The sequence below is a fragment of the Anopheles funestus genome, chromosome 2RL, assembly GCF_943734845.2.
Source record: "Anopheles funestus chromosome 2RL, idAnoFuneDA-416_04, whole genome shotgun sequence".
Classification (NCBI taxonomy): domain Eukaryota; kingdom Metazoa; phylum Arthropoda; class Insecta; order Diptera; family Culicidae; genus Anopheles; species Anopheles funestus.
Window position 1 is genome coordinate 51,448,252 of NC_064598.1, and position 21,923 is coordinate 51,470,174.

The 21,923-nt window shown below is 41.7% G+C and overlaps 2 protein-coding genes across 3 annotated transcripts in view; both read left to right on the forward strand.

The window, feature by feature from the left end:
• The first annotated feature begins 14 nt into the window (after nt 1-14).
• Nucleotides 15-10,880, forward strand: LOC125761660 (zinc metalloproteinase-disintegrin-like EoMP06). 2 transcript variants are annotated; one of them, XM_049423003.1, is made up of 4 exons: nt 15-698; nt 7,668-7,980; nt 8,051-8,258; nt 8,886-10,880. In XM_049423003.1, the coding sequence occupies exons 1-4, from the start codon at nt 614-616 to the stop codon at nt 10,704-10,706; spliced, it is 2,427 nt and encodes an 808-aa protein (XP_049278960.1). In that variant the 5' UTR covers nt 15-613; the 3' UTR covers nt 10,707-10,880. The 2 variants fall into 2 exon arrangements, with proteins under 2 accessions (XP_049278960.1, XP_049278959.1); XM_049423002.1 differs by lacking the exon at nt 15-698 and adding an exon at nt 2,819-3,687.
• Nucleotides 10,881-11,857: 977 nt separating this feature from the next.
• Nucleotides 11,858-21,923, forward strand: part of LOC125762266 (uncharacterized) — a 37,538-nt gene continuing 27,472 nt past the window's right edge. Inside the window, exon 1 of the mRNA XM_049424151.1 lies at nt 11,858-13,190. Coding sequence (XP_049280108.1) covers nt 12,692-13,190 — 499 coding nt within the window. The 5' untranslated portion in view covers nt 11,858-12,691. The remainder of the gene's footprint in view (nt 13,191-21,923) is intronic.

The window sequence follows — 21,923 nt, forward strand, 5'->3', positions numbered from 1 at the left end:
TGCTCTATATTAATGTTTGTTTGATCGCTAGACACAAAAGCGACAAAATGCTTCAGGTCGTAGAACCTTGATATGCAGCAGAGCCTTTATACTTTCTAACCTACCCCTTCACAGGCAAATGAGTTCATTCGCCTTGTTCGCTTGAGCCAATGAGTTTCATTGTGTCGCATTCGTTTAGCTCACTCAGGATAATAATGATCAGTTTTCACCATTTTACGACGACGACGAAACCGACAAATTGCTATATCCGAAATGCTATAATCCATTCATCCTGCGTCCTTTTTGGAAACTTCCGGCTTCATCACCGTGGTGTGTGTGTAAGTTGATTGCTTCTCCTTTCGAACTAAGTTACTCACCGGCCACCACCCACTAGTAGTAGAAGTCTGTTGCATGAATGGTGGTGATTTCAGTGGGACAAAGAACGAACTGACCTATCCTAACCAAGAACTTTCCAACGAATAGCACACATGGCGTTTGCAGTAGCATTGAACTCTTGACAGAGACCCGAAAAAGGATGTTCCAAACATTCACATTCGTCCCCACACACACACACACATACTGAGTAGGAGCGGTTTCTTCATGCAGTCCGGAAATTGAACAAAGAACCACCCAAATGGACTCGGTCGGTGGAGGTTGCATGCAGACACATGGGGGAACAACCATCCCACAACGGTACAACGGACAGGATACACGCGCAGGTACGTAGCCATCATTGCAGTCAAGGTTAGGAAGCCAACAACCGGCCCAGTGTAGACAGAAAAGCGACGTGTGATGTCGACGAGAGCATCGATGTGTTAGTTTGAGGTTTCGCGATTGATTGCATCTTCTCACACTGCACTTCCTTGCCCGGGGAAGTGGCTGTAGTTCGGGGTTTTGTCTTTCTTTCGCCACTTTGGAACCGGGCCGGTGCAGACAACGCGTATCACTAGCGAGGTTCATGCATTTTAAGGAACCCAGTGAAGTAGTTTCGCGATACTTGAGTCTTACGTTGCCGGCGAAAAAAAAGGACGCGGGGATAGCCGCCCAGACAAGTTTATTGACTTTTGCAAGTAGCTTCATGTGTTTTTTTGTCCTTGTTTTAGGTTTTACTACTGCTACTTGTTAATGTACCCAACCAAGCAGTTTCTTGTGCATTAAAAGCGTGTTGGTATTGGCAATTCAAATTGGGATATCCCGATAGATGATCAATTTCTTTGTTGTCCCTTTTGATGAGAGCATCGTAAAGGTGACCAGAGATAGTAGTGGGATAGTGTTTTCATAATTGATTTTATATTGTATTTTAAAAAAAAATGTATCACTTTATAGTATCAGAAAGACAGAGATTTCATCTGAATCCGAACGTTACAACTGTTACGAGGATCAAAGCACATTGAAATCTGATTTTTTCTCTATCAAATAATAATCTCCATTAATTGTAGCATTGCATAAAACAAAGCAAATCGTTACTAATAATTAGTTACAGTTGTTCCGTTCTGGAACTTAGTAATGATTCACAGTATTTAGAAACTCAAATGACTAATGGAAACGTGCCATGATATAAAAGAAGTTTGAATTGACTTATCAACAGATGAAAGAAGGAATAGAGAAAAAAGATTTCTGTTTGTTACACTTTCAATAATTTTCTACATTCTAGTAAAGTTTGAACTGTTGGAACATTAATTAAATGTTTCATCCTGTTGAAACATCTGAAGTTGTGCAATTATACATTTTATCATTTCTTCCTATTGTTTGCTTGTTTGCCTTGGTCATCCTTTCATGTATCTGTTTAAGATGGCAGGTCAGTCTTTAATGCTAATGAAGGTCTTTGCACTTTTCAACCATTTTGAATTTACCATAAGTATTAATATACACAAAAAAGATTTTTTTTTCTTCTTTTCGTGATTCTCTATTTCAAAGCTACCAAGTAATGTAATTAATGGTTAATGTCATGTTTATTTTCACTTCATACGCCAAGATTGAGTTGAATAATTGCTTCGACAAAATCAACCCCGTACAGTTCTAATTGAAACCGACCTACGTTTGATAATAAGAGAAACTGAACTGAACACACTATGTTCGTGATCGTAAACTCTTGTTCACGTCCTCTCACCCATTAGTACCCAGAGTTTGCCAACTAGTAAAAGATCGCCAATGTTCGGCGACCTCCTGCTGTAAGGCACACTTCATAGCTACAGCCAGGGAGTGCCTTCGAGCGTATATGTAGACAGATTCGACATCCGGCGCTGGATTCTTTGGCCCATGTTTGGATGACATGTATTGCCCGGTATGGCAGCACAGAAGCCGTCATGTTGATGTTTAGAAGAAAATCGCTAGCAAAAAAAAATTCCCATCCAGCACATGTTGCCGTCACCGTTGGTAGGAGCGATTGGGGTTGAATTTGGGGCCAGGGGACAAGAGTGTATCGTCACGTTCATTCACACGCTGTTTGCATCAGCCCCCATACACATCCTTTAAGGCTGGTAGCGCATTACCAACGTTGCGTATGATCTTTGCGTTTGTTTTACGATGTAATTTTTTTTGTTTTATCTCCAGCACTTGTCCATTGCATCTTTTCCGAGCGTCCTCCTCCTCCTCCCAACTGTCGACTATCCGACCGTGCACATGTTGGCCAGCTGTGCCATGCCCCGAAGCAGTCGCGATACAACTTCCAAGAATGTGTTCGTACGCTCCGACCATTGCCCGATCCTTTTGCAGACACAAAAGCGCACACTGTTGCTCTCGGTTCCACGCGAGATTCACAAAGGGCACGAAGTACCCGCTGTAAAAGGGCCGCTTATTCGCGCTACCAGACCACCATAGCCAGAGCATAGCATAGCTGTGCAATATCCACGATTCTCAGTCGTGTTGTGACCGGACGCCGCGCTAGAACACTTTCGTTCTCTTGCCATCTTTTCGGTAGAATCATTAAATGAAAAAAGGTGACTTGCGTGGGCCACTTCGTGGACATTTTACGTGGCTGTATACACGCAAAACGAAATATAAAAAGCGTCTGCAATAGTGTGGAAAATAAAATTCAAACGCGCCAAGACCGACCTATCTTCTCCATCGGCCATCGGGTGAATCTAGCGAGTTTCGCGGGAAATATCTTTGCGCGACAGTTTATTAAAAGAAACACGACCAGTACAAACCGGCAAGTAAGTGCGGTTTCGGGTGGTTTTTTGGTGGCCGCTCAAACCCCGCTAGAGAAGACTATCGAGCAAAAGTGGGTTAGAGTTTGTGCACGCGACAACCCCTATAGGAGTGTTTCTGCAAGCAAGCAAGCAAGCGCCGTTCGACACGCCGTTGGTGTTCACCTGTCGGGTGGAAAAGCGGGCCCGGCATTAGTCCCATGGCCAAATCGAAAGTGATGCCCGAGATCTTGACTGGTCGAGCGAATCCGTTCATGCGACCTTAGCACCAATATTTGAGTTTGTATTCCCTCCCGCCTGCCCGAAACACACTGCCAAAGGAAGCGCAAGGCGCGTACTTTTCTGTGATATTTCCCGCCATCACCGACCCACACATTCATCCATATCAGTTTGGCCGGCCAGCGAGTAAACAGGATGGAGTCGTTAGCTTGGTCATTCTCGATAGTAGTACTAGCGATAGTGTTGATGGTAACACCGTTGGAAGGATTAAAAAATCATAAGCCACATCAACACCCTGGAAATGATGATGGTACCAATCGGAACTTGCCATTACAGAAGGGTGAGTGAGTTATTTCCTTTACCCGCTTTGCTTCCACCAGCTTATCAACATCCTTTGTCGGTTTTGTTATGTTTTAACCCCAGATTTGTTTATTTACTTTATTAGAGTAAAACCAGTTAAACACTCATTAACTTTGTGCAGCATACCGCGCTGGTGTTAATAGAATAAAGGGAAATTCCTTATGTCTTCATGTGTTGTTTTTTGTTTTCTATGCCACTTCGTTTCCGCTAGTGATAAGAAACTTTGGTACGACATGAACCGCAGACTGATATTAAACTAAACCGTTGCATTGCTCTTTATGAGCATCATATGATGTGTACGATTAACGATAGCTTTAAACAAGGAGTTTTAAAATAAATATTAGCTAACATAATTTCTTTGTGGCAGGAAAAAAAATACAAAACAAAAATATTTTTTTGAAATTGAATTTCCTTTGTTAAGAAACGATAACTGAAGCGATCCTTTGTTTATTTAAAAAAGAAACACAAATTAAAAACGATCTTTCTCTTGTCGACTATTGAAACTTCTCAACCACAACCTCTCAATACCGTTCGTTGTGGTTCATTTTTTTTTATTCGTCATACTTTTACTCGTATGCTAATGAATCCGATCATGACGGAAGTTCCGTTATGGCGGGGAACAAATTTCCGGTTGTGATGTTTCATACATGCAACGTCTCCCTGATGTAGGCCTTCCCGATGAGTAATGGCCGTACGGAAACCGTACACAAAATACAGATTTTATTCTAACGCGATGTAAAGGGGCGTGTGCCACATCGTACCCTTCGTGCACCGACCGATCGTCCCCGGTGGTGGTGCATGATGCGCGTTTGTCGCTGAACAAGCTGGCAGCTAAAATTAAAAACCATCTTCAAATGCGTATCTCTCAAGTACGTACGAGCATCGATCAGCTTTAAAGTGGCCAGCTGACGTTTCGCAGATCTGTGCGGCTTGTTTTCGGTACCGCACCGCACGGATGAGAGTTATATTGGAAACGATTACTAAACTCCAACTGCAACACTGTTGGTCCCCACGTACGGGAGCACTAGAATGGGGCATTTCATCAAACACCAAACCAACAAAACTTGCTAGACCGTGCTGCTGCTTCTGTTGCTGTTGGTATTGGCACATTTCTAAAGCATAGATACAAAAGAATGTCAACACCAAACTTAGCAACTGGCACACCGTAAGGACATTCAGACATCTGGTTAGAGCTCCTATCGAAACAACGAAAAAAACGGAATGTCCCCAGCTGTGTTCGTGGACCGATTCATTTGGACCGAAGGGATGTTTTTTAGTAATTTGCCATTTTTATCAACTCCCTCACCGAAAACTTCAACCTTCCCCCCCTCCACCATCACCACCCATGGGAAAGGGAGACGAGACACGAGCTTGCCATTTGCCAAAAACAACCAACAAATTCATTCGCTCAAACTTATTGACTTCGCAAGGAACTCAACCGAAAGAAGTGTTTTCATTTTCTCTCCCTTTTGGCCCACCGCCCACCGCACTGCTACACAACAGCAGAAAGGATAATAACAATATTGATAATGCAAATACTAACTTCGCTACAATCAAAGCTCTCTCGGCCCCTTCCCCCTATTCCTGCTCGGATGCTTTACGATCAACTTTCCTAGGGACGATCTGTTTCTTTTCTAGCATCTAGCATTGGCGGTACGCGTCATTGACTGGGTGTGTTTGGTCTGGTTTTGAATTGGTTTCATAGCACGTGTGCACGTAAGCTGTGTCCATGTAGGAATGGAATAGGATACACAAAAAAAAAACGATCGAAAAGCACGTGCTGCACGGCACACGACTGTCAAACGGCGCCCATGCTAGTTGCTCGATAGTGATGAGTCGACGCGGGCATTTAGTAAGGCACAGAAGAAAAAAAAACGTTAGACGAGACGAAGATTTTGTGGCGCACGAAATCTGGAAGGAAACTTTATATTGTCCAACTCACCGGGACACTTGTCAGTCTCACAATTCATTTTTTGGCCACCTTTGCTGGTCTGTGGGTCGTGTCGCGTGGGTTATGCGAGATGGTGCATAGGCGTTGCTGGCCTAGACAGGTTGAATCATTCGGCTTGTAATGATGAACAGTGGTGACGCCAAGCTTTGTTTTTGCTTCGAAGATTGCTTAGGCATGAGACCAATGGATCAGCTGGGTATATAAGCCTGTAGAATAAAAAGTTAAAACATTTTTTAAAAATTTCATTATTAGACTAATTGCTAGATTCACACATGGTGAATGATTCAGATTCTTGAGTTGATTCGGATTCATTAAGATGAACAACTCTGAATTTATGTCATGAAGAATCATTCGAGAAATATGGATATTTAAAGATTATACGGTTAAAAACACTATATTACATCAGCTAAAAATAAATTTACGTAAAATCTTCACAGATAGACGACTTTTATTGGAGATATTTGAAGGACTCTTCACTAAAGATTATTATTATTTCGCTAATGATTCTTCTGATTAGATAAAGGTTTTAAAAAAAATTGTACAACTACTTTATAATGAAACCAAAATCTGTACGGCATCGTGCTATAAATTAGTTTCGTTTCAAAAATAGCGATTCTTTGCACATCTTGCCTTTTACAAATCGTCTACAAATTGCTCATCGCCATTAATGCATGTGTTACACAAGATTCACGTGCCATCATCATCATCATCATCATCGCAATAAAACTGATCTTAACTGTGCAACAGAAATGTAGCACAATCGAACAGACAACCCCATCTCGTTGTTTCACATTACACCACAAATCACTACCACTACTTAATGTACTCAAATCAATTGAAATGCATTCATAAGAGGTTGGGTTTCCCCCATACTATGTCCGATACAAGAACGTGGCGAAACATGTGCGAAAGTTGTATGGATCGAAACAAGAAAGAAAAAAAAACGAATTTGTTTACGCTCAATTCGGGATTTTCTTTTTCTTTTTTGTTCTTCATCATTTTATGTAATTTAATCTCGTTCGTCGTCTATTTCTTATCCCCCACCCAAAAGTCTAGTTTGTTCGTTAAACACAGCTGATAGAATTTCGATTCGGCGAATGTATTTCACCACTGTGAGTAGCTGAGAAGGAAACCGGCTCACTCATTGCTCTCTTCTCACTCGAAGTGAGAATTATGCTTTTTCTCATCCTATCCCATCGAGTGAGAGAACAAGTTCACTACGCGTTCCATTTGGAGTGCATTTCTCACATTCGCAATCATCAAACTGCAATAAAATGTGTACCAATAGAGCAGCGTAGGTTTAAGTTACGTGGGGAAACTACCATGCGGGTGGCACAAAAGGGGGAAGGGGAGCTGGAAAATAAATGCAAGCTGTTTCCAAGAGTCAAGCTCATCTGTGGAAAGTAACCGCCGAATGCGACGCCGAATGAGACAACAAAGAACTGCGACTCGCTGTTGGGAACTTTTATTTTTCTATGCTGGCTTAAGACTTGACTTCATTGGCAAAATAATACACCATGTCGCGCGCTTTTGCAGTTCCATTTTCAAATGTGAAAATTGCACTGAAAGAGTTTCAGTTTGTCACGCACATTCCGTGAGACTGTGTCAGTAAGGTATCCATTTCCACTCTGAATGCAATGAACAAAAGTTTTATGGTCGATTTAATACGAAACATTTTTTCTCTACAAAATCGTTTTATAAACTGCTCAAGAATGTAACTGACTAGGTCAACTTAACGGAACTTTTTAAATAGTTATAAATTGCTTTATGCTGCGATTTTAATATTATTATGTTATGGTAATGTTATGTTTATCTCCAGTCCCAAAACCACTGCTGTAAAGAACATTTTCCATGTTCAAGTTTTGTGCTGTATGCACTCATTTGCCCACACACATGTACTGCTAATCGCCCGGGTGGCTTTATTACAATCTTAAACTCTTGCAATTAAACTCAAATGCTTTCTTCGCGCATTGTCTTAATGCACCTCCCACGTTCCACCTTTCTTGCAGCTGGCAACGCCGACGATGGAATCCTTAATCCTATTTACCCCCTGATGGTACCTTCGCAGAAGCAGGACACGGTCACACTGACCTACAATCATGGTGGCAAGGTCACCGTGTTACCACTGATCCAGAGTCATGGTCGGACGACTGGTGATTGTCAGTACTATCGGGCAGGAACGCAATCTCGTACCAGACACGATGGTCAACCTAGCACCGAAGTTTTCAGCTGCGATGGTCGCATCCGGGGAACAATCCGTTTACCGGAAGGAACGTTCCAGATTGAGTACGATACTAAGGCGGGGGTTCACTTTATTCGACGGTAATCCATTTTAGAGACTTGACGATATAAAGGTGACGAATTAATAATGTTTGAATTTTACTGACCGCAGACTGATGGACCTGCAGCGCCACCGAGAGGGGAAGCATCGCACGAAACGGACTCATATCAGTACACTGAGAGGCCCGTACCAGGCAAATGCACATTCGAACTACGTCGAGTTATTGCTCGTCGTGGATAATTCACTGTTTCGCAAGCTGGACCAGGATGTCTGGAGAGTGTATCAGTATTGTGCCCACCTCGTTAACCATATCAACATGGTATGTATAGAATGTTGCATGTATTAAAAAAACCCGACTGAGACCCGCTGAAGAAAATAAAAAAGATAAAGGAGAAGTTAATAACTATTGTATCTACTCTACAACTTGGAATGGAAGCTGGACAGGAATGGACAAGAACCAAAGCAATACCTTTTGAAAAATTGAATCTTCACATTCATGTAATATCTTGACATGATAAACCGAGGAAATGAATAGACGAAAAGTCAATTTTCTCCTTCTTGTGATGCTTCTGTATGTACTTGTAGAAGAATAGCTTGTGATGTATTCGGTGTGTGATATTCAAAAATTTATTTTTACTCATTGTCCAACGTCTTAAACGTGTACATTATTTGAGTTCCTGTCGCTGTCATACACGTTCGTCAAGTAGGTGTCGTCGTCCAATAGGACCGCGATGTTTCCTGCTGTCGGAATGATCTTTTATCTGGGTGATAATCACTTGTTAGGTTTGACCAACCGACCGATACTTTCGTACATCAATTCTGTGCAGGTTTGGACGATCCTGGACGATTTTGAAGGCTGGTTTAATTCCGATTTAAATAATACTAAGCAATCCATCCAGCAGGAATGATATTTTACAACTATTCTAAAACATTCCTTCTCTTTTAGCTGTACAACCCACTGAACATTTTCATCGCCCTCACGGACGTTGTCGTGTGGAAGGATGTGGATCGTATCAACGTGTCTACGCGTGCAGAAGAAACGCTCAACAGCTTCCTCTCATACCGATCCACGGTACTACTAAACAATCATCCGCACGATCACGCCCAACTTCTGACAGCGATCGAGTTTAAGGACAATGTGATCGGAAAGGCCAAAGTAGGCGGCATGTGCTCGGATCGCAGCTCGGGTGCGATCGTACGCGTCCACACGGATGATGTGGTGGTACAGGCTAGCACACTGGCCCACGAGATGGGTCACAGCTTTACGATGGAGCACGATGAGGATGGTGATTGTGCCTGTCCCGATCGGAAGTGCATCATGACACGCACCGTGACGGGACTAACGCTTCAACACTGGAGCAACTGCAGTCTGGAACAGTTGTCCACGGCTTTTGGACGGGGGCTGCACCATTGTCTATCGAACCGTCCGACGCATCTGGCGTTCGAGAGCTGTGGTAATGGATTCGTGGAAGCGGGTGAGGAATGCGATTGTGGCCTAGAGGAAGCGTGTGAGAATAGTTGTTGTGACGCAAAGACATGTCGATTACGGGAAGGCGCACAGTGTGCCACGGGTGAATGTTGTGATCTAGAGACGTGTAAGTTGCGTGAGCCTGCAGTGCCATGTCGACAAGCACGAGGCGAATGTGATCTACCCGAGTACTGTACCGGACGGTCGGAGTTCTGTCCAGCGGATGTCTATCGACGAGATACGGAACAATGCGCCGGCGGAGAAGCGCATTGCATTGAAGGACGCTGTCGTACGCGGACGGATCAGTGTCGTGCACTGTGGGGACCCTCGGGACATGCGGCCAGCGAGGCATGTTACGAGGCAAATGCGCAGGGTACCAAGTACGGCAACTGTGGCTACGAGGGACGCCCGGCAGAAAGCTTCCGAAAGTGTGCTACAGCGGATGTGATGTGCGGATTGCTGTTCTGTCACCATCACAAGCCGGACGAGGAACTGGAGCTGGGCGAATATAATGGAGACTCGCGGTACAGCGTGCAGAAAGGCAATGAGACGATGCGTCACGTTCTGTGTCGCTCGGCTTACGTTGATTTGGGTGATGGTCAAGGGCGCCATCCAGCTTTCGTACCGGACGGAGCACCCTGTGGCGAAGGCCGGATGTGCTACAGACAGCGGTGTGAGAGTGTGGAGCGACTGAACGCGTGGGGACTCGGTGGCAAGACGTGTACGCACGATTGCTTTGGACGCGGTGTGTGCAACAGTGAGGGACATTGCCATTGCCAGCTGGGATATGATCCACCGTACTGTGAGCATTCCGGTGTTGGAGGATCGCTCGACAGTGGGCCTGCCTCTACCGAAACGGGAACCATAAATGACTTGCTAACGTACGCAGCCTTCACACTGGTGTTATTACTTTTGTTGATATCGGTTGCCGTCTATGTCCGCAGTTTACGTGCTGGTATCGTATCTCAATGGGGACGTGGCCATTGGCGTGGTTGCAAAGTTCGTGGCACCAGTCTTCGTGAACCAATCAAAGCGGTCACACCAATTGCTGCACGCGACATATCGCTTCCGAAGTATCACTCGTCAACGCGCGACATTAGCGACGATCAGCAGTATCGACCGATCGCAGGAACGTCCTGGGAGACAGAAACAGACCCAGGAGTTAGAGTGCTAACAGTGGCTAGACCACAGGAAGGTACACACGGACATCCGGTAACGATCGAGTACCGGATCGTACCGAGCACTCGCCGCCACGCCCCACTCCCACCCATTCCGATCCATCGACAAAGACCATTTTAGCCAGACTTCCCGTTTGCTCAAACGAAATCACCAACGAACAATAATCTCCACACTCTTATACATGTCTTCGTCCCGTTTTTTAACGTAAGCTCTTCGTGTAAGATATTAAAGGCAATAAAAACTCACCCACTTTTTCTAGTCATATCTGATAGATAATGCTAAAGTTCGTAAAAAGTGCTGCACTCCATTGCGTTTCTTTGTTCTTTGTTGAGAATCGTTCTGATGATGCGTTTGCTAGATGTCTACTATTACTTCGTAGTATATCTTCTGTAAACTTTGGACTGCGAATTGCCGAAATGTCTTGATCTTATTTTACCATTGGCAGAATAGTTATTCCTTCCTACAGAGGAATGTTCCGAATAGATCGGCGCCAATATCTTCGCTATCGGACCACCTTACTTGGCTGTACCACCTTACTTCAACATTTTAAAACTGAATAATAAAGTTGCAGGCCATGGTTTGGTTACATTTAATAGGTTTAAGAAATAATATTTGCTCTATTGAATCGATCATATCCTGTATAACCAACGAAAGCAAACCTATGGAAAATAGTGTAAAAACTGTTTTATTAAATTTCTCCAAACAAAAGCTGTAACGCATGTAACGCTTGTAACGGCTTGAACGGCTTGTGACAGTTTGAAGTCCGGGACCAAGATTTTATTTTGTGAACTATGGGCAAATGGAACACTACATTTATTTAACAAACCCTTTTATTTTTTCTATTTTAGTTTTATTTGTGTCTTTAGAATCATTTCAAGCAAATATGAGAAGAATCGTTCGTTGGCGATAAAACTAATTATTTTTACCTTTGCTGTGTTTCTACACCACATAAAAAGTACGATTTTTTATTTAAAACCCAATAAATTATTTATGTTCTTATGTACGCGAGAAAAAACACCATTGCAAACAGATAAAAAAACATAAAAGAAATATAGTTATACTGTATTCCATACTGACCTGAACCATTGACATTAAAATGATGACGTGTACATACACCCTAATCACGAGTTGGTCTCTTTCTTTCTACCTTTCGCACTATCTCGCTCTGGGTTCGCGTCTTCACTATGGACAAAGTGTCGACCATAATGAACCATGGGATTGAAGGACGGTCAAAAAGAAGACCATACGTCTTAAGTTGTTGTTCTGTCATTGTTATTGTTTGTCTCTGCTGGTACAGATCGGACGGATGGGTGTAGCTGTGCGTTTTTCCTCCAACAAATTTGCTCTCTAGAAAGTCACTGTAGCTGGAACATCCGGTTAAAGAGTTTATTATGTTCGCTGAACTGCTAATTCAATCGTACGCTAATTTAACTTTGTTTCGTTTGCCTTAAAATCGGACCACGCGTGTCTTTTTCCGCTTACGTGTTAGGGAACCCGCTGCATCTACGGGTCGGAGTCGATTCCGATTCTGCTGCACCCGACTCCCGGTCGAGCCATGAAATAAATCGTACAACCCATCACTAGTAAGTGTAGGGCGCGCGAGTGCTTTGCTGCCTCTTTGTTACCGTGCAAGTGCAATGTGTTTATGCTTACATCGATTTGTTTCCATAAGCTCTCCGCTGTTAGCGAAATGCGTTCGCCGATAATCGTTCGTTGAAGTGTTTTATTTTTGTTTTATGTGTGCCTGCATGCAGTGTGTATTACTGCTCGTGCCCATGTGGTGGTAGTTAAGGTTGACCGACCTGCCGAAAGCGTTACGGAAACGCCACAAAGGAAAAGCAATTCGTAGTGTTTGCTTCCCAAAACGCATTGTTTGTTGAGTGCATCGGTGCGTGTGTCGTACGCAAGTGTGTGTTTATGTGTGTGTGCGCGTATGTGTCCATGTTCGGTGCGGACAGAAGATGCTAATGTCCAGCTGCAACCATCATTGAAGAAGCGTATTGTTGGCACAATGCAAGTGTTGCAGCAGTGTGTAGTTTTGTTGTAGCGCAAGTACAGTGCATCCGGATGCGTGTGCCTGCGTGTAGTGCAATTTCGTGAACACAATGGATACGGATCGATGCAGCACCACCGTGCGAGCTGCATACAAGGCCAACCATCGAACGGAATCCTCTTCTAGCGTGTTACGCCGCATGGTGAAGAAGAAAACTGGAGTTCAGCTAAACGTTAATCCATGTCGACGACCGCAGCTGGCCCAGCACCAACAGCCTACCGGCGACGAAGATGAACGACGAAGGAAACGAAGAAAACGCACCATCCAACCACAACTGATCGAGCAAACGCAACCGCCGCACCGCATTAGCTGCCCGTCTAGAATGCTCAGCTACGGCATTGCTATGGAAACGGGAAAACAACACCATCGTCTGTTCAGTCCGCAGAGAAAGATCGCCCATCGTCGAGCGCAGGCCATGGCTTGCTGTGTGGGATTGGTGTTGCTGCATCTCATCTCGCTTGCTGCATCAACGCCCATGTTGATCAAACCGGAGTACTGGCAGCGTGTGGCGTCTGTGGGTCGTGCAATGGCAAAGGAGAATTTTGGCACAGGTAAACATTTCGATCGATACATTTGATTGTATTTCCCGTCCTGATGTGTATCGTTTATCTTAAAGGTAATTTAACGCATCTTGAAACGATTGTCAGCTTACGACGAATTGTGAACTCGACGATCGCGATCCTCCTCGATCACATTTTATTTTTGTAGCGATCAACACGATTGCTTCGCGTTCGTTTGCGCTGGCTCCATTCGGCGACCGGATGCTATGATTCCGATTATCAACAGTGAACTTTTGACCTCAGCAAGCGTCCCACAATCGTCACACAAACGCATCGGACAGAACGGTTGTACGATTGTTCGAGAATACACGGAGAGCGACTGTTGACTGTCTTGATGCCTGCAGTTTGTCTTCCACGTGTAGCGTGTGTTTACAAATCGAACATTAACGCGGCACAGATGACCCTGAATTGAGTCATCTGCATTGCGTTCTTAACACGCTTCGACAAAGGGATTGTTAAACGGCCGTTAAAAGCAACCTGCAAATATTTTCCACTCGATCGCATGTATGTACTTTGGCCACCCAATGTGCAATGTTTACATCTTGCTAGGGAGCAATGAAGGAATTTTTTGTTTTTCACTTCTTGTTGAACATTTTGCCATCCAGGAAGCGAAAAAAAGCAGCTGAAGAAACATCCATTGATAAGAACGTTAAAGTCTGTATGGGGTTCTTCCCTTAAGGCCATGCCGCCAGGCCGTCTGCGATGATCGAGTGGGGAGCGTTGACCGAATTGCTGGTTTTTTAATCGTATTTTTACTGTTTACATTTACTGATAACGGACAAACATCGATAAAAGCATGTGCAAATATCTAAATATGGTTATCTGGCCATCCTCAAATATATATCACCTTGCATTGGTAAATATTTGCCAACGCCTTGCAATATTGTATCTTGAGAAGGAAGCAGTAACGTGTGTTGTCTTTAAGGATATGTTCCGAGAATTTAAAAATAAATATGTCCAATAACAATTTTTGAAGAGACAAATGCTCTTGAAATATGAAAGTAAAATAGTATCTTCTTTCATATAATTTTTAAACTCTTCATTTTTGATTATTTGTATTTGGTACCGAAAACTTAAATTTTTTGGACAACATTTCAAAGTAGAGTTTTCAGTTAAATTTCATATTTTATTTTGGTATAAATTCGCTTGAATGCGTTTACTTTTCTTTTCAAATTTTCTTCAATTGTATTGTAATGTTCACGCTAGTACTACCGAATTTCCGATTTTCAATCACGTTAATTTTTGCAGTTCTTAATATTAACTTAATATTAGGAAGAATCATTCTTCCTTATAGCAGTATGGCCTAGCCGTTCCTTATGAATTAAAAAGAAGTTCGCACTGGAGAATCTGCACTTAAAATTCTTCTTGAAATTGTTTTTAACACTAACGACCTACCAGCCATTTTGACTGATTCAGCATTTTAAAGCTAGAATAATGTCTCGGCTGTAAATTAATACGAGCATATCTTAGATCGGATTGTTATTAATCTATCTAAATTTGTATTTTCATTAAATAAAAAATGATATAATTCATATTTTTGCCACTGTCACCAAGCCAGTGCATAGTGCAACTCAAAAACTTCTCATCAAAATGTCGGAAAAACCCCGGACATGTTTTGGGAAGTTACATTTTTTTAACGACATAGGAGATCCGTTCAAGTCATTATGAGTGGGTCTATCGAAGTGACATTTTTCCATTCCAGCGTTAAAGAACATCGCGTAAAAAATAACACATTCGTAGTGTTAATATTACGCATTCTTTAACAATTGTTGACCTTTTTTGTACTTAAAGCACAATTTTGAAATTCTTCATAAACTTTAAGCGGTAATGGGACATTTAAAAAATAATAATAATAATAATTCAAATAGTTCTAATTTATCAAAGATTGTGATGTTGAAATGGTGCATTCAGTTGTTAGAATTATTTACGATCGGTTAAAGTAAGTCTCATTCTTTCAGTATTTTTTTCCCCTGTGCTTTGAACATAAAACTGCGTCTATGTGCATTACTCACAGCTCGCCAGCATTGAAGTTGATTTATGACGGCTTGGCCAAAAAAGTTGGTAGAACACAAAACAACGATTGAACATTTTATATACAACGCAGTGTTAAACCCGTATTTGCAAGCCGGGGAAACTTATCATACGGCACATGCATTTTACTTTACCGACCTTCCTAAACGCGTTTCCACAAAAAAAAAATACGAAATGTTTGTTCTGTCTTATTGCTCTTATCGATCTTATTCGGGTCAGGGTGAGGTTTTTTAAACCAAAGCAGCGAGAGAGGGAGAGAGAGCGAAAGAAACATAAAGGAAAAGAAATGCATATTAAACTGTAAGGACTGCCTCATTGCAGTCGGCTCCAAGCCAGAATCGGCCCGAGCACAGGGAGGTTTTGCTTATGAATATTTTCCAACCCGCCATCATGCCGGATTGAATTATGCGTCCGGCTTCCGGTGTTAGTTCGGGACGCTGGCCCTAAGTAGGCCAGCCAATCCGGTACAACAGACTGTGACGGGAAAACTGTTTGTCCGAAAGGCTGCAATTGGGGGTTTTGCTCTGAGGCGAACGTATGCCCGGAATGGTATAATAACGACGGACTCATGTATATTTTAATTCCATCCTTTACTGGATTTTAGTCCCTTTTTTAGGTTATTTCTTCCTTCGGGATGCTTACACATACCAACAGGGATTTGGTATAATGTAATAAAACACCGCCAGTATGGAGTTCAACCCTTTTCAAGATGTTACAAATTCTTCCGGTGCGTTCCTGGTGACGTTACAAAATGTACAAAGAGAGTAGATTGCTTCTTCGCTTCGAAAACGCATCAACGCCCTTCCGTGTTGCTTCCAGCTTGTCCATATTCACATCAGCTTCAACGGAGGCGAAAACATGTGTGCACGTTTTAGAAGCCCGAGCGCGTCACCCTCCGGACGACAAATATGTGTGTGACGCTATCGATTTGTGGAGTTCCGGAGCCGGATGCTATGTGTTTACTGTGCCGTGCCCTGCATCACAGTGAAGGTCTCATCTCATCGGTGCAAGAACCGGAGGGCGGCACAGAACGATGGCGGAAGATTAACGATGTGTATGAGAGTTGAACCCGGAGACACACGAAACCGGGGGCACATTGCCAATGGTGAATGACATAAACAGAAGGGCGCGAGAGCTCGAACATCTCACGAGAAGAGTTCTCCCAAGCCTGCTGCTGCACGACGTCAACAACATGGCCGGTTGGCTCCACCAGATGATGGTTAGAAAATCTTACATCGATGGCCAGGGCGTACCATTATAACGAGGTTGAGCTGTGGCTGTGAGTTATAAAGATGCTCCCGATTAAATGATGCGAAAGCGAATCATGTCCGCTCATCAGCATCGGCATCATCGTAACCGGGTTCAGGATTTACCTTCCCCACCCCCAAATGATGGTATTTCACTGTCAAGGAGGAACTTTTGCGCAAAAGTTTTGCGCTACAGTCAGTTTAACTTTAATGTGATGGGGTTTTTTTTTGTTGTTGCTAGTTTTACTCTCTATTGTTCGTTTGCTTTTCCTTATTTGCCTCCGCCAATCTCTAGTCCATCCGCACAGTTGCGGATGATGTCAGAGTACGGGCTGGGAGTTTGGATTGTTACTATTTTTTTGTTCTCTTGTCAGCTTGTGACGCTTCTGAAACAGGATTCGAGGCGCCATTACTGTGTGCCAAAACAAAACCAAGAAAAAAAAATCAAAATTGGGAAGTTGTGTCCGGCAAATTGAGAGGACATTTTGTTGAGAGCGGCTTGCGGATTGCGAAAATATGTCAGTTTTCTTTTAGTTTTCTGTTTGTTAAACTGTTTTCGTATCTAGTTAGTAACGTTCTAATTATCCTTCCGGGCAAGCACGAAGCCAGCGAGACGTTTAAATCCACTGCTACATGATCCGAAGTGTCCCCTTCGTGACGTGTGGATGGAATTTTAAATCAGGTTATACGCATTTCGATCGAAGTGGGATTGATAGTGTTGCCTGCAGGTTTCTGGTACCCGGCACAAAGGTGGGGGTACGGGTGGATAGTTGCCCATCCCCTAGAAGCAGTTGATGGATCGATGCCCGTGGTCTTGCTGTCGTGCGAAGAATATTTATTTGCAACGCACAGCAAGCCCACCAGCCAGCATATTCTGCTTATCGACCGAGCTGCCAAGCAGGGGAGAAAGACCACTTAATGGATGAGAATGCTGCCCGTTGATGGTGGTCAACGTAAACTATTGCTGGGTGGTGTACGGATCAGCGTGACGGTTTCCTTTCGGTGGTTCTAATTCGCAATGGCAGTGTTGTTTTTTTTTAGAGAAGTATATCCAGAAAAAAACAAATTAACTACATAGACATGTGTGTAGATTGCTGTATGGTTGACATTTTTCGGGATGAAAAATGGCAAACGACTCACGCGGTCGGTTTTCTCCTGGTGGTGGTACCGTGCAATGGAGGACATGGATACATATATGGACGGTTGATCTTTTGGTTCGGTTGCCAGACACCCAACAGCGGTGTGTCAAAAATAGTCTATATCAGCGAAACATGACGAACGCATTAATGCCTATGGGTGTGTGGTTGCACGAAGAGACATGGATTAGGTTCGAAAAATCGAAAATACATTTATTTTTACAAATATGTGTGATGTTACTAAAACATTTCAATTAACAAAGTTTGGCTTTCGACGACAAAGTTATAATTGCACCAAAATTAGTTTTTATTTTATTGTGGTTTGTGTTTGATTTTTTTTAACAATGAGGACAACTCAGTTATCTATTTTAACTCAACATATATATCTTTATCGATATGGGTGGGAACATTTTTTTGCGTTTTATGTCATGTGACCCCTTTTTTAGGCTTAGAATTAAATCAAAGGGAGATATACAGTCAGAATATCAAAAAACAAAAAAACAAAACAGAGCCATTTGCTATGACAAACATCTTCGGTAAATAAGAAGATTGAAGTCTCATAAATGGTTGGTAAATATTACAATCATTATAAAGACAAATAGCTAAATTATAGCACCAAACAAAAAAAACAAAAACTTTTATTTTTCAAAAGTTTTTTTTTTATTTTTACAAAAAATAAAATATAATTTTAATATCTTTCACCTTCTCTGAAAAAAGTAATACACAATGCTTTGCACAATGTTTTGTACAAGCACAAGCTTTTTGTAATTTTTATTATTTTTTAGAAAAAACACTTAAAGAAAACTACAAAATATTATTTTAATATTTATCTTGTATTTCTCGGTTTACACGATTAGTTTAACTTTCTGTCTAAAATAATTCTAATATTTATTTCGTCACAAAAATCGTTGCAATTCAAAAAAAAAGTTTTGTTGGATATATTTTATTTTATTTTTTGTATATTTTAGTATTTTGTGGATTACCGCCAATTTAAACATTTTTAAGTAGTTTTTATTATTTTTGAACAATCTTACATTTATTTTATACGTTTTGCCCACCTTTACTTCACCATGACGAGTAATGATCGATCATTCAATCATGTTGTCAGATACGTTACGATGTAACGAACCTCCTCGACACGTTCATTATGTTTCGCGCCAAATAATCAATTTTGTGGCACGGTAAAAGAAATTGTTCCAATTTCGCATCCGCCAAAACAATCGAAACCACATTAAACGCAACGTTGTGTATATATGTGTTTGTCTTTTCGGTTTTCTTGACGAATTTAACGCTCGTTCTGCGGTTTTTGGAACCACCACTGACAAATATAGCATGATCAAGGACGGTAGATAACAAGAAAGCCGGTTTCTGACACCATTTTGTCGCAACCCAACCATTCAAGGAAGGAAGTTCGTGCAACGAAATCGCACATAAAAATTGACCACTTTCCACTGGCGCTGGCGGTGAAAGCGGTATGTGGACGAAACTAGGCGCATAAAGCATAGGCTTGTCATTTTGGCACAACTGCTGTTACAAATGGTAAGAGGTTTGTTGTAAAACTGGACCACATAAGAAGACCATCGAACGTTTGTTCCCTTCCGGGAACACATATGCTCGTAAAGCACAGCAGGTAGTCTACATTGGCAACATTTCAATTTTGTTACATCGTACGTTACTGTGGCTGTTACTGTGGTACAGCAAATCACTACCCAAAAGATTGCAATGACCTCGAGACCATCTACCGGTGGAACACTCAACATAACCCCGAGCACAGCAGAGGGCAACTGCAGCAGCAGTGGATGTATGGTTTGAAAACTCTCGATTTCATTTCCAGCCCGGCTGACTGGTACGAGAAATCGAGCCGAAACAACCAGCAAATACAGATCCATCCACCCCAACACGGCAGGCACACGAGAGCAAGCAAAACAAAACAAAAAAAAAACATAATTTTATGCTTGTGCCTCTTTCGTTTTCTACGGACTCTGAAGTCATAGTAATCAGCAGCAAGCAGCCGAGAGCACGACTCATCTTTGGCGTTTTGAGTTCTCCGACTTTGGATGCGTGAGACTTTTTCCCTTCAATTCTTTTCGATCGAGGCGAAAGAAAATGGTTTCATCAAAGTGGATAAATGTGTGATCAAGAGGGAAAGCAAATGCATTCACCACCTTCGCTTTACGACGCGATGATTAATATGGAGGCAGTTTTACTATTTTTAATGGTCGTAAATGTGTCTAAAACGTTAGTAAAGTCACAGTTTCGTTCGATGAGGGGTTGTTGAACTTGCGGAGTAATATATGGATATGGAAAGGGGAAGGACAGCAAACATGAACTAAGAGCAAATGATCAAATATTGACACTGGATGCAAACAGAAAATGGTTGGTTTTATATTAGTCGATTTTTGTTTGGTTATGCTTGTAGATGGAAAAAATGTAGATCTTTAAATGGAAGATAGTTTAGAGAAGAACCGAATTTTAGCGTAACACCTCATACAATTGATATAAGTTTCAGATATATCTAGAATCTTTGCTGTTCGCTTTTGTGAAGCAAACGACTTATCAAGATGGGTTTAAACACGCCGGCTATTGCATTTATTACTTCTAAAATATATGGCGCCGGTTCTACACGACAGGACGCATGGACGAGAGCCAGCCAATCCGCCTGATTTACATCGATTCGAAGGCGACCTTCGACAGTGTACCAATATTTATACAGTTAGCAAAATTCAACAGATTAGCACTTCCTGAGCCACTGATATTACTCCAATATTCTGTATCGTATCTGTTATATTACTTCCGGCAGCTCGTGGTGGTCCGACGAATTAGTCAACAACCTTTTGAATTCTCCAAGAAAGATGTTCCTCGAGCACGAATCATAGGTACTCTTATGTTTTTTTTTTAAATTATTCGTCATGCTGAGGAGTTCAATATTTTCGTATTGGTGAAAGGTATTGTAAAGATTATGGTATACATGTGGTGAAACCATAATTTCATTAGTCTCTTTGTTGAGAAAAGTAGACATGTATCCTTTTAGGTGATAAATTAGTAATAATAATTAATAAATAATAATTAGTATAATTAGGTGATAATCAGCAACCAAACCAAATCGTTACCATGAAAACTTGCTAGTTTGCTAGTCCGTCATATTTTAGAATTAGCAGCTTTTAAATAAATTCCAAGTATTCAACGAAAATTTTAATAAAATATATTTAGAGGGTCCCACTAGACTCCTCAGAAATTCAATATATATATATAAAATATATTTTATATATCTATATATATAAAATTCTCGTGTCGCGGTGTTAGTGTGCATACTCCTCTTAAACGGCTGCACCGATTTGTATGAAATTTGCGCTGAACGTTCGTTAGGTATTAGAATAGGTTTACCGCTATTTTTCGTTTCGCTAGGTGGCCTCTGGCCAATATTATGAGTTCTTTTCTGTTTTTCCTACGGGAGTTATCAAGTAGGCATATCCATTTTTGCAACACGAGTAATGTTGAACACTACCGAAACAAAAAAGTTCTAACGAATATATCAATCAAAGTAGGTACACATGACGATTTATTAGTGCAATTTTATTCATTAAAGCGTAAAGTGAGTGATAAATAAGTAAAAAGCAAGTGTGTGAATAATTAAAAAATGCTATTTAATGATTTGCGGGTCGGTGTTACATGTGGAATCGGCGCCTTACACGGAAGGACCTGATATTAAATCCCAATCGTCAAGGAAAGCAAAAAATTCCCTCCCTTCCCAAAATGATTCCCTCCCTTCCCAAAATGTTTGCATTAAATACAAAAGGCATGTTTAAGGGCAAAGCTTGGTTTGTCGGGTAAGTTAGTCTTCTATAAAATACTAGCTTACCCGGCAAACCTAGCTTTGCCCTTAAACATGCGTTTTGTAATTAAAGCAAACATTTTGAGTGTTCAATCTTGATTCGTGTGGCATTATTAGAGTGGCGATTAGAGAATATCGTTAATTAATTGAAATTTCTCAAATTATTGCCATTCTTAATCCAAATGATATTCCCAGTCAAAGCAATTTTTCTTCTTTTTTTGTGGCTGATCTTCATCTGGCTACTTCAGGGGGCATTTCTGGCTTTCCTTGACGATTGGGATTTGACTCAGGTACTTCCGTGTAAGGTGCCGATTCCACATGTACCACCGAGCCGCAATTCACTAAATAGCATTTTTTAATTATTCACACACTTGCTTTTTACTTATTTATCACTCACTTTACGCTTTAATGAATAAAATTGCACTAATAAATCGTCATGTGTACCTACTTTGATTGATATATTCGTTAGAACTTTTTT